The sequence below is a fragment of the Schistocerca serialis genome, chromosome 9 (assembly GCF_023864345.2).
Source record: "Schistocerca serialis cubense isolate TAMUIC-IGC-003099 chromosome 9, iqSchSeri2.2, whole genome shotgun sequence".
In the NCBI taxonomy this organism is placed as follows: domain Eukaryota; kingdom Metazoa; phylum Arthropoda; class Insecta; order Orthoptera; family Acrididae; genus Schistocerca; species Schistocerca serialis.
In genome coordinates this window covers 127,343,540-127,356,815 of record NC_064646.1, presented here as the reverse complement: position 1 = coordinate 127,356,815, position 13,276 = coordinate 127,343,540, and the positions used below count along the sequence as shown (strand labels likewise).

General features: G+C 39.7%; 1 protein-coding gene across 1 annotated transcript in view; it reads left to right on the top strand.

The window, feature by feature from the left end:
* The window catches only part of LOC126419202 (uncharacterized), a 269,493-nt gene extending 256,482 nt beyond the window's left edge, over nucleotides 1-13,011 (top strand). The window contains exons 17-20 of the mRNA XM_050086337.1: nucleotides 389-547; nucleotides 1,968-3,315; nucleotides 3,484-3,668; nucleotides 10,975-13,011. Of these exons, the coding sequence (XP_049942294.1) occupies nucleotides 389-547; nucleotides 1,968-3,315; nucleotides 3,484-3,668; nucleotides 10,975-11,853 (2,571 nt within the window). The 3' untranslated portion in view covers nucleotides 11,854-13,011. The remainder of the gene's footprint in view (nucleotides 1-388; nucleotides 548-1,967; nucleotides 3,316-3,483; nucleotides 3,669-10,974) is intronic.
* Nucleotides 13,012-13,276: the final 265 nt, after the last annotated feature.

Sequence of the window (13,276 nt, the reverse complement as noted above, 5' to 3'; positions counted from 1 at the left end):
CCTTTAATTAGTTTGTCACCTGCAAACCCCCCCCCCCCCCCCTTCCTCCTCCTACACACACACACACACACACACACACACACACACACACACACACACACACACACCAGGAAAAGAAACTGATGATCTGACTGAAAAATATTGAGTCAGTCAGCTGTTGAATATGCGGGTCACTATCCTTACCTTACAGGTCAGACATTTTTTGTGTTCACTTGCTAAAACAGATGAACTAATGTATGCACCATATTCTCAAAACTTCAGAAAAGTGTCACTGCAATTACACATGGAGACATGTTAACAGAAGCTTCATTTTTGATTATCATCATGTTGCACGACATATTATCTTTCAACAAGCATACATTATCAGCTTAATGTTTTTGGTTTTTAGGTGCAGGTAGTATCAACAGAATCCCGCAATGTTACTAACAAGTCACCATCAGTTTATGTGTCCACTGTGCCACATAGCAGTGACAGCCGTGGCCCTACACCACATCTTGTCATGAACCAACAGACAAGGCCGTCTCCGCAACAGAATAAGGTAACCAAGGTGCGTGTGATTCAGTTTACTTAAAAAAAAAAAAAAGACAGAAATTCATTGTACACAGTAGTATGATGGTCAAGTATCCCAACAAAGGAAAAAAATGTATAAAATAGGCACAAGGCAACCACTCACGTACAGCAGATAGACGCATGGAGAATGGTAACACATGATAGAAAATGGCATTCATACTGCCTTCCAAGCACTAGCTCTTTTTCTAGTAATAGTATACACATTCACGTATGTGATCACACAGTCGCCTAAATGCGCACTCTTGTGACCACGGAAATGTCTGTTTGGGTGTCAGTGTAGTTCTGTGCATGAATGTGTGTACTATTGCTAGAAAAAGAGCTAGTTCTCAAAGGCTAGTGAGAAAGCTGTTTTGTGTCGTGTGTTACTGTGCTCCAAGCAGCAATCCACTATAAGTGAATGGTTGTCTTCCCCTTATTTTACATATTGCCCATCCAGGCATTTCCATTATTGTTAAAGAAAAGAAATATATGAAAATAATTCAAGGGACAGCAATGTATTATGTTTAATGTGTCTGAGCTCACCACATTTTATATCAAATAAGTCTCTCCATTTTACTGTAACATTTCTCCCTTACTCTTCTTGCTTACCATTTCCAAAGCTTGTCCATTCATTGTTCTCCTTCCTAAGGGCATATCTTAAGTTTCTTAGTGACTTCAAGTAAAGCTGACGATATTAGTCTGTGATGATCAGAATTCATAAACTGTCCATAACTCTCAGAATTTTAACTCCACTATAGATTTTTCATTTACTTGGTTTTTGTTCAGAACAATTGCTCTAGAAATGTACGATTACTTGAATATTGTAACTGTAAAATTTTTGTAGAGTTCTTGCATTGTTTCTATGTTTACACTTTCATTGTGATTTTAAGTACTGTATTTTAATTGTGAAGATTATCATCACAGCCTAGTCAAAGTTAAATGTCACACAAGGAAATATACCGTTCAGAAGTTGTAGAAACTGTTCTCTGTTGTTCAGGTTGTTGCTCCCACTCTATATTATCTCGACTCCATGTACTTATGCTGTGGATGAATTTTAAGTTTGATTTGTTACCTCTTATTTATTGACAGCCACAGTTGACATTTGTGACTTTCAGGTTTCTTTGTATCATATCTTTCCTTTTTAAATTCCTTTCTCTCTTGTGTTACTGTTTTACTTGGAATCCAGATATGGGCTATTTCACATAATTTTCCAGGCTAGAACCATACCCTCTGACTTTGATTTGTGAGAGTTGACAAAATGCTTTTGGGAGCTGCATAAATATATTGAAAATTTGATATGGTAACAAGTTGTTCTTTAACATGTAGGTGAATCACATGTCTTTTTTTCCATTTGCACTTGCATTTGCAGATTTATCTGTAAATCACTAATAAATTTACTAGCAATTTTTCATGCACAGGTGACAATGCCATCCCCTAAGCTACCACCGACGGTACCAGCTAAAGGCGGTTCAATCACCCACGGCACCCCGGTACCTGTGTCAACACCTGGACAACGATATGAGGGGGGTGGACTGTTAAGACAAATTACACCACCCCAGCAACCGCCTCCTGCTCCACATAAGGAGGGTGGTTCTATCACTCAAGGCACACCAGTTCATCACCACCCACATCATGACCGACGCACTCCGTCATCTTACGCTGACTACTACAAACGGGCTTCACCTAGTGGTGGTGCATATGGGCCCCCTACGTATCAAGCAGCACCAGGGTTTGCATATCCACGACCTGCCTACGCAACCGAGCAGCAAATGAGTTCACGGCAAATCATTATTAATGACTATTTCACATCTCAGCAGATGCAAAACCCACAGAGGCGTGCTCCTGATGGGTATGCAACTGGGACCCCAACCACTGCGGGAGTGTATGGAGAAGCAAGGTTACCAGTACCACCTTCTGGTGAACGACCTCCTCCCAATGCAACACCACCACCTGCTCCACGCCAGGGTGTGATACAGAGGCATGGAGCAGCAGTGAGGTATCCACCTGGTCATGAGGCACTGTCATCACTGGTTGATGTTGCCGTGCAACAGCCTAGCCTGCCAGTGCCAAAGGAGGAACGTGAGCCACCGTCACGTCATGAAGGTCTTGGAAAGGCAGTGGTGGAGCACGAGAGAGAGCAACGGGCTCGCTACGAGCACCGCCAGATGCAAATCCAGCAACAGCACCAAGTCCGCCAGCCACAGCAGCAGCAGCAATCACACCAGCAGCAGCCACCAGCACCACCACCACCACAGCAGCAGCAGCAGCAGCCGCCACAACAACAACAACAACAACCACAACAACAACACCAGCATCAGCATCAACACCAACACCAACACCAGCAGCAGCAACGACACATGCCTAGCTACCGTGATCAGCATCATCCAGAACCTGCTCGCATACTTGTTAGTGGTTACTCACGAGATGTGCCATCTCATCCCCACCAACACCAGCCACATGTGCACCATCACCAGCAACAGCAACAGGCACAGCATCACCACCAACAGCAGCAGCAACAACAACCACCACAGCTGTTACAGCAGCAGCAGCAACAACAACAACATCAGCAGCATCAGCAGCAGCAGCAGCAGCACCACCACCACCTCCACCATCACCACCAACCACCAGCACCACCACCACCACCGCAGCAGCAGCAGCAGCAGCAGCAGCAACAACAACAGCAGCAGCAGCAGCAGCAACAACAGCAGCAGCCGCAACAGCAACAGCAACAGCCTCACCAACAGCAGCAGAGGCAACGACAACAAGGTAAGGAAAAACAAATAGCTCCATAAATGTTGTAGGCATGTTCATAAATGATGTTTAAGCTACTAATTTCCATAATTTAAATTTAACTATGTTTTTAATTTCAGTTTAACTATGTATCCTCAGAAACCATAACATAAACATTGATGCTAATTACAACTTCTTGCTCAGGTGGTGACCAAGGTCGGTCACGGACACCTTCAGGGGGCTCGGACTCTCAGTCTTCTACACTGACAGCTGCAAGTCTGATTGATGCCATTATCACACATCAGATAAACCAGAGTTCTACAGACAATGGTCCTAACTCTGGCCCTCCTGGTCAGGGCCCTACAAGACCTGGAGACCGTCTCTTCCAGGTATGTTGATACATGGATAAAGCAATTATATCACTCTCCTAATGAAATTATCCTTATGCTCTGATTAAAATCTTAGATTCTCATTTTGCAATTGAGTTGTAAACAATAGATAAAGTTTTTCTTATAAGAAATGTTAAAAGAAAAGAAAAAATTCCCTGAGGTTTATGCTTAAAAAATTCCCTGAGGTTTATGCTTATGTGCTGCTCCATGACTCTGCTGTCAATACCTTTATTATTGGCTTTTGTGTAACTTCTGTGCTTTTTTCCAGTAAATGTGTTTTTTCGTATCCAGGGTGTAATCATAAAGTTAATAAAATGTTTTCTTGCCTTTAAAATAATATTTTTCATCAGGTTATGGGCCCAGTACACGTGCAAAGGCAAACAACATAGTTTGATTAAAACAATATTTGAAATGAGCCTATGTCTGTAAAGAAACATGGTTGCTAGCGGCAATTATAAGGTCAGCATTGATAAGCTTGAAGGACCTGAGGACTGGGCCAAATGGAAATGGCATATTTCTATGGTGCTGCGTTCATATGGATTAGAAGATATTATTAACGGTACGCGTGAATATGTAGAGTTGCCGCAAGATGCGACAAGCGCACAAAAAGAAACGTATGTGGAATGGCACAAGGACGACGCAAAGGCAGCAAGTCTTATAGCAAGTACTCTAAGTAAACCTGTTGCAGAACTCGTCTTAACGTGCAAGAATGCTAAAGAAATCTGGGACAAATTACGCGCCCGATTTGAACGTAGCAGTATTCAGTGTTAGAATATGTTGATTGAAACATTTTTCCTTGTTAAATGTGATGAAACGGAAGATATTAGTGCACATATGGCCAAACTGCAAAAGTTATTTGTGGACCTGAACGATGAATTAGCAAAACATGAAGAAAATACGCTATCTGAAAGAATCTTAAATGGTCGAATTTTGTCTACACTGGGAAAAGACTACGACAATTTTAAGAATCTCTGGGATACGATACTGACAGAAAAGCAAAGCTTGTATTTATTAATTGAAAAACTCTGTACTGTTGAACTGCATGAACAAGACATTAATGGAAGTGCAGCTTTCGTCGTTTCTAAAACAAGAAAATGGCAAACAAGTAATCAGCAAGAAAAAGATAACGAAGTCACAACTAAAACAGAAGTTTCCGTGTAATATATGCAAACAATTAGGTCACTGGGCAGCAGAGTGTCCACGGAACACTCGTGACAGCAATAAAAGAAAAGAGAAGAAGCGAGAAAGTGAACACACTGCATTTACTTCATACGCTATGGGTGTGTGTACCAGTTATCACAGTGACCTAAATAAATGGTATTGCGACAGTGGCGCTACAAATCATATCACTCCCAACAAACAGTATTTTGTTTCATATAGTGAATTTGTTGCTCCTCAAGTAATTTCATTGGGAAAACAAGATGTCAAAATGTGTGCGTACGGTCAAGGAACAGTTTACATCCAAATTGGACGAAACAATAAATGGTACAATGCTAGAATGGACAAGATTTTGTACGTCCCTGATGCAAGTGCTAATCTGTTCTCTGTGAGAGCCGTTGCCTGCAGAGGCTACAGTACTAATTTTAGTTATAATAATGTCTGTGTTCGAAAACAAGTCAACGGCAATATTATTATGACAGATTATGTGAAAAATGGACTTTGTGTGTTGAACGTGCGTGTTGTTAGGAATGCAAAAATGAATCGTGAACTTGATGACTTCAACCAAAACATTGCAAGTGTACCATGAAAGGTTTGGTCATCAAAATAAACAACATGTGAAGAATATTTTAAAAGGAATGAACATTAATGTGAAAGATGCCAAGAGTAAATTTTGTGATGGCTGTGCGGTTGGAAAGATGCATAGGCTGCCATTCAAAACACGATCAATACGCTCTACCAGTACTGGTGAATTAATCCACATGGATGTCAATGGACCAATGAGCACGAAATCTTTTAGAGGTAAGAATTATTATGTATGTTTCAAAGACAATTTTAGTAAATTTTGTCGAATTTTCTTTTTGAGACACAAAAGTGAAGTGTGTACTGTGCTTAAGCAGTTTTAAAATGAAGCACGAACTAATGGACATGTCAAACAATTTAGATGTGATGGTGGCAAAGAATTTAACAACAAAATGTCAGTGAACTGGTTGCAGACAGGGGGAGCTTCTGATTCCTCCTCCTTACACTCCTGAACAAAATGGTGTGGCTGAACGGGAAAATAGGACCATTGTTGAAGCTGCCCGGTCAATGCTAAATCAGAGTAAATTACCTAAAGGGTTGTGGGCAGAGACATGTAACACAGCAGTCTACCTAATAAATCATACTGGAAAATCTTCAGTTGAAAATAAAACCCCTTATGAACTATGGTTTAATCGACCAGTAGGATGACTTGATCATCTCAGAATTTTTGGCACAGGCTGCTATGTTCACATTAACAAACAATTCCATTCCAAGTTTGATGATAAGGCAGTTTTTGGATGACTTGTTGGATATGTTAATGACAAGGACGGGTTTAGAGTTTGTATTCCATCTAAAAGAAAAGTGGTTTTGAGTCACGATGTGAAATTTAAGCCAGAAATTGTTTGTGATTTACATAGTGATCATGTTGAATTTGAAGTCCCTCGGGAAGAATTTAATGACCCGAATTCATCTAAAGATGACCAACGTAAATCTCCTAGACTGTACACTTCTGGAGGAAGTCAAACGAGAAAGTCAAGAGTCGAGTGAATCTGATGAAAATAAAGAATTAACAGAATTTCTAAAAGCAGAAGCTGCTGAATCTTCTAATGACGAGAAACAGAAGAATAAAAGACAATGAAGAAAACCAACCTGGATGGAAAGTGGTGAATTTTGTATGGCAACAAAAGTTGATGCACTTGAACACTAAGATCCAAACTGTTTTTCAGAAATATTGCAGTCAAATGAGAAGGAAGAATGGATGCAAGCTATCAGTGAAGAACTTCAATCACTAAAGAAAAACAATACCTGGGTGCTGGTTGACTGTCCGAAGAATGCCACAGTATTGCAAAACTGCTGGATTCTACAGCGAAAGGTTGCAGTCAATGGAGGTACTCACTTTAAAGCCAGATTGGTTGCAAAAGGCTGTATTCAGAAAGCAGGAATTGATTATGACAACGCCTTTAGTCCTGTGGCATGTTATGACACCATATTAACTCTGTTGGCTGTAGCTGCTTTAAAGAAAATGCTGCTAGAACAATTCGATGTAAAGACAGCTTTTTTGAATGGAATACTTGAAGATGAAGTATATATAGAACAACCAGAAGGTTTCGAAGATGGTATAGTTTGAGTGTGTTTCTTAAAAAAGAGTCTTTATGGGTTGAAGCAAGCGCCATGTTGCTGGAACAAACGTTTTGTTGAGTTCATGAAGAAAGCTGGTTTTTCAAACAGTGATGCAGATCCATGCCTATTTTATCTTAGACAAAATGGAAATAGCCTTTATGTGGCAATCTACGTTGACGATGGCCCGATTGTCGGCAGTAACAAGAAAGAAATTGCTCTTTTTATGGATGTTTTACAACATGAATTCGAAGTAACAACTGGTAGCCTTGACAATTTTCTTGGCATAAAAATAAAGCAATATGAAGATGGAGCAATAATGATAAGTCAAGAGAAATACACAGAAGAAATTCTGCAAAGATTTTGAATGGCAGAATGCAATACAGTCTCAACTCCTATTGGACACGAGGACAATAATGAAAACGAAGAAGTTTCGTCATCTGTACCCTACCGTGAAGCAGGTTGTCTCATGTACCTTTCAGCAGTAACTTGTCCAGACATCACTTTTGCAGTCAATAAAGCTGCTCGAGCTATGGAGAAACCAACCACTGGAGACTGGAATAGAGTAAAGCGCATTTTCCGGTATTTGAGGGACCTTAAATTTTGGAATTGTATATAATAAAAAAGAAGAGTTAAAGATTTACGCCGATGCAGATTTCGCAGGTGATAACCGGACAAGGCGCTTGACAACTGGAATTCTTGCTAAGTACTCTGGTGGTGCAGTGTCATGGACAAGTCAGTTGCAGAAAGTAGTGGCCACATCCACAACCGAGGCAGAAATAATTGCAGCTAGTGAAGGAGCGAAAGAGTTAGTTTGGTTACGTCGTCTGCTGTCAGAATTAGTGGAAATGTTGGGGCAGCCTCCAGTTCTTTACATTGATAATGCTTGTGCATTGAAGTTAGCAAAAAATCCAGAATATCATTGACATTCTAAACATATAGAGGTCCGACATTTCTATGTTCATGAAAGATATCTGAATGGTGGGATTTTCTTGGAAAACATTGATAAACACAACCAGTTGGTAGATATTTTGACGAAACCCCCTTGAACGAGTTCGATTTTATTTTCTATGTTCAGAAATTGGCATGCAAGAGAAAAAGCAATAATTTCATGATTTTTTTTCTTTTGGAGGAAGTGTTAAAAGAAAAGAAAAAATTCCTTGAGGTTTATGCTTATGTGCTGCTCCATGACTCTGCTGTCAATACCTTTATTCTTGGCTGTTGTGTAACTTCTGTGCTTTTTTCCAGTAACTGTGTTTTTTCGTATCCAGGGTGTAATTATAAAGTTAATAAAATGTTTTCTTGCCTTTAAAATAATAATTTTCATCGAGAAATATTAGTAAAATGATAATGAGTTGAAGAGAGGAACGAGTAGAAGAGAGGGAGAATGGTGTCTCCCTGGGACAGAACGGGTGGTGTGCCCACAAACGACAAGCAGCACTTTCACTTGAGACTCAGTTCAGCACAGTTCTGCTTTATTGGAGAGTGCATTTTATGTGTTTATTTTGTGCGTTTGCCTATGGTGTTATGTGTGAACATTGAAAAGTTGCAGTCTGCAGTTATAAAGTTGTGTTAGGACTTCTAGTTACTTGTATTTAAATGAGAAGAAGGAAAAAGCCTCACATGTTAGTTCCATTGTCCAAACCTAGTTACAAATTTCAGAGAAAATAAAGGTAAACATTTTCTTAGACTTATAAAAACAGAGTAGAATTTTTAAATTTGGTGTGAGCAGTGCCTTCAAAAATATGGAGCTCTGAAATTATTTTGTGTGAGACTCATGTTTCATAGAATCAAAAAATATGAAGTACAGGATGGAAAAACAACAATATGGAAAGGATAGATTTCTTTCTACTTGCCACATAGAAGAGATGTTGAGTCTCAGACAGGCACAATAAAAAAGAACACTAGAAATATTTTCAGGTTTTGAGCAAAGCCTTTCTTCAAAAACAGAATGCTCACACATACACGGAACAACTACTACTCACTCTCTCTCTCTCTCTCTCTCTCTCTCTCTCTCTCTCTCTGTGTGTGTGTGTGTGTGTGTGTGTGTGTGTGTGTGTGTGTGTGTGTGTGTGTGAGATCTACTTCTGGAGGAGGACTTTACCTGAAAGCTGAAAATGTTTTTAATGCCAACACCCCTGCCCTGTCCTATGATGATCTAAACTTGCTAAGAAACAGAAAACGAAAGTTCACATAATGTTACAGAAACACCAGTTGATAAATATTAGGGGAATATGGTATGATAATGTGCATACTCTTAAAAACTGAGTTCCTCAAAGAATACAGAAGTTATTTGAAGCATGGATTGTTGTCATTTCTGTTGGAAACACACTCAGAAATTTACTGAAGGATCTCAAATCACATATAGAGTTAACACACATGGTGTGGAAGGAATTGGGACCTATTAAAAGATGAAAAAGAATGCGTAGGTGTGCTGATTTTACATGTAGTTTAATCGCAGATCAATAACTTGTGGCTGAAACTTGATGATATTGTTAATTTGAAGGAATATACTCCAGACTTTCGTAGAAAGAAACATGCAAATCATGCTCGTCTACTCCATAATTGGATTCAACCTGTTGCAGTATATGTAAGTCGCAACACGACGTCTGGTGGCATTGTCTCACAGACACTGATTAAAGTGATTATCCAGCTTGAATAAGCCAGAATAAGAATTGGTGTTTTCACTTCTGTTGACTGTCACTCAATAAGAAGGTATGGTGATGTTTAGGAACTGATGACATAGAAAATAGCTTGTTCTGTGCAAATTACAATTGATGAAATGTAATGTCGTGTGGCTAGGGCTTCCTATTGGATAGACCAGTCACCTGGTGCAAGTATTTTTGGGTGACACCACTTCGGTGATGTGTGCATCAATTGGAATGAAATGATGATGATGATGATGATGATGATGATGAAGACAACACGACACCCAGTCCCTGAGTGGAGAAAATCTCCGACCCAGCCGGGAATCGATCCCCGTCCCCTTTGCATGCCATTCCATCTTGCTGACCACTTAGGTGTCGAGGCGGAAATTTACAATTGATGAGGCCATAGGGTTATGGACATTTTCAGGCACCATTCATATAATAAAGTGTGTAAGAAATAATTTTCGCAATACAGTAAATGTTCTTTTTAACAATGAGAGTGTCAGCTTAATTTCTATCAATGAATTTTACAACAGAACAGTTTCCCTGAATTCACTAGATTGAAAGATTTCCGCAACTTAACATGAACTCGCTTGCATTCGACAGTGTTTCAATGTATGAACATAAGATTGGCTCTGTAGCCAATAGCACAACATTCTTGAGGAGGAAAAGAGCTGTTGGATTAGATGGTAATGAGTCAACAAAATCTAAGCTGAGTGTTCATTATATAAAGTCCTCAAAAATGTGAAAATCTGCCGAGAAACTATCTAAACTAGCTGGCCAATATGTTCACCGAGGTAAGTTAATTACACCCACACATTTTTCATTTCATTATATAAATTTCTCTTCACAAATGAATGAGTTTATGTTGTGTGTGGCAGTTGCTATAGTAAGATGTGCTTCCTAGTGTTACAAGCAGAACAACCGACATCTGAAAGCAGAACTGAAATTCATTATCGTAAAATCGTGAACACTTAAATGGGCAAGCCAAGTGGAGAAACTAATGTAAATGTACCATAGTAAAAAACAGAGAGAAGAGAGATAAAAGATGGAAGAGAGGAATGTGTGTAAATTTTTTTTGTGGGGGTACTCACATTTCTCTACAGTTCACAGAATAGCTCTTAATGTCAGATTTTAGTGACACTTATTGCGTCTGTAATGTTCCAAATATACAGGTTAAGGCACAGATTGTACATATTTGTTTAAATTGATTTTACTACTATACTGCTTATAAATGTTATTGCTGCCTTCCATGATATGGGCAGAATTTTGTCTACTAACAATTTAAAAAAAAATAATTTAATTGTTTGCTTTACAAGGAAACATATAATTAAATGAAAACTCTTTCTGACATTCTGCAGGGCTTTAGGGACCCAGTACCACCACCACCTCCACACGAGACAAATGGGAAAGCATCACCTCTGAAAGCTTCAGCTGCTCATAGTCCAATGCCACCTTCTTCAGAACCGGTGACTTCGGGGAAGGCTATTACGCTAGGGGAGCACATAGATTCCATTATAAACAAAGACTTTAGTCAGCCAGCGACGCCAAGTGCGCAGAATCAATCACAACAACATCAACCGCAACATCAGCCACAGCAGCAGCAACAACAGCAACACCACCAGCAACATCAGCAGCAGCAGCAGCAGCAGCAGCAGCAGCAACAACAACAACAACAGCAGCAGCAGCAGCAACAGCAACAACAACAGCAACAACAGAGGCTGTACCAGCAGCAGGAGGCTGCAGAGCACAGTTGGAAGCTGCGTCATGCCTTACAGCCAGAGCCCGCAAAGGATGAGAGGCAGATAATACGTGTGGCAGCAAAATCCCCAGACGGATGGCAGCAGCGCTACTACGAGAAGCCTCCCCACCTTTCTCCCCTTGACTACGTGAAAAACCGCATTGTCGAGGTGATGCGAACATCAGAGGATGAAAAGGGCCGTGACCGTGAAAGTCCCGGTGAAATGGTGATAGATGAGAAAGTTGCGGTTCAGCCTCCTCGTTCGCCAACGCCGACAGCAGCTGCAACGTTTGCCCCTCCCACGTCGAGTACATACGTATACCCTTTCTCTGCACTTAATGTGTTGTCTCCCAATCCTGCAGGCCAGAGTCCTGCTGTAGGACGAAGGTCTGCACCCAGCTCTCCAGCCCCTCCCCCTGCAGATGGATCTGCTCCGCGTGCGGCAGAGCCTGCGCCTCTGCTCTCGGATCAGTATGATCCACTGTCTGATGAAGACTGATTTGTTTTGTCGGTACCGCTCACTTTACACTGGCAGGTTGAAAAACTAAATGCCTTTGCTTTTATGTTTCAACTTTTCCATTTGACAATAGCTCTGAGAAGTGTCTCAGGTTTGTGTATGTGCATTAATGGAGATATTATTTTTGTGGTATGGAAGTTGCAAGGTAGGGGTACTATGTTTAAACTATTAAGTAGACACTTTTTGTAAATTTGGTTGTTTCAAACTGGTTTTCACCCCTCTCTCTTTGGTTTGCTATATTTGTTGTCTGTATTTGTAAGTGGATGTTGAAGTTACTGTAACTTGTAAATTTGACATTACACTTTGATTTAAAATGGAATGACTGTAACCGATATTGGTTACTTTTGTATCTTTAAAATTCTACTGGTAAATGGTACTTGACAGTTCTAAAGAATACTGACTGTTTGAAAACGACTTAATAATAAGTGATGTACGAAGACTGTAACACAAGTGGTTTGAGAGCTTTGAAATTGTGAAATGATTTATATACTTTTCCCCAATGTGTGCGCATGCTTTTGCCTTTGTGTGTGTGTGTGTGTGTGTGTGTGTGTGTGTGTGTGTGTGTGTAGGGAGAGAGGGAGAGAAAAGATGAAAGAGAAGATAATGCAGGAAAATGAAATAAGTGAAGTGAAGAGAAATACTCAGGTTTATGTTCTTTGACTAACAAGTGTGAACATAATTACACTAAGAATGTAATGTTGAAGATGCAAAAATTTAATGCAAACGCTGTGTGTTTTGAAGGCTAAACTGTTCTACTTCGTAATATAATGACTGACGTATTTCAGTTGTAAATTCAGCTCTGTTAAGTGAAGCCTTTGCGAGGAAGCGCAGTGAAATAAATATGAATTTAAAGCAGTGACAACGTTGATTGTTTATGTTGAATTATTGACTGCATACTACATTGGTATGGGGCATATGCATTCTCATCTGCAGCGCTTGGGTTGAGGAAACGAGTGTTTCATTACCCCCTACATTCATTTTTTTTAAAATAATGGTGTCCAGCTTAATGGTATCATTGGGATTGTAAGAAATCCCAACGGAAACAGAATCGTCTTAACGTAGTAACAATATTGTAGCACTCTTTGATGTATTGAAAAAATTGTTATTTTTGTTGAAAATAAAAATCACGTCTCGATAGAAGACTGGAAGTCTCAAAGTGCGTGAAGTACCTCACCTTTTATGTGTTCCACTCAATTATTTTTCTTTTTAGATCTTTAGACCTTTTAATTAGGAGTGTATTGCAATATATTTATACTCGTAACTCTTTTTTTTTTATCAGCAACATTTGTATAAATACCTCGGTTATCACAGAATATGCCACAGATAGAATCCTTTAATATTTCAGTATTAGAAGGTTTTATTGTGCCATATTTTATGGACTATAAGACACACTTGTTTCTTTGAA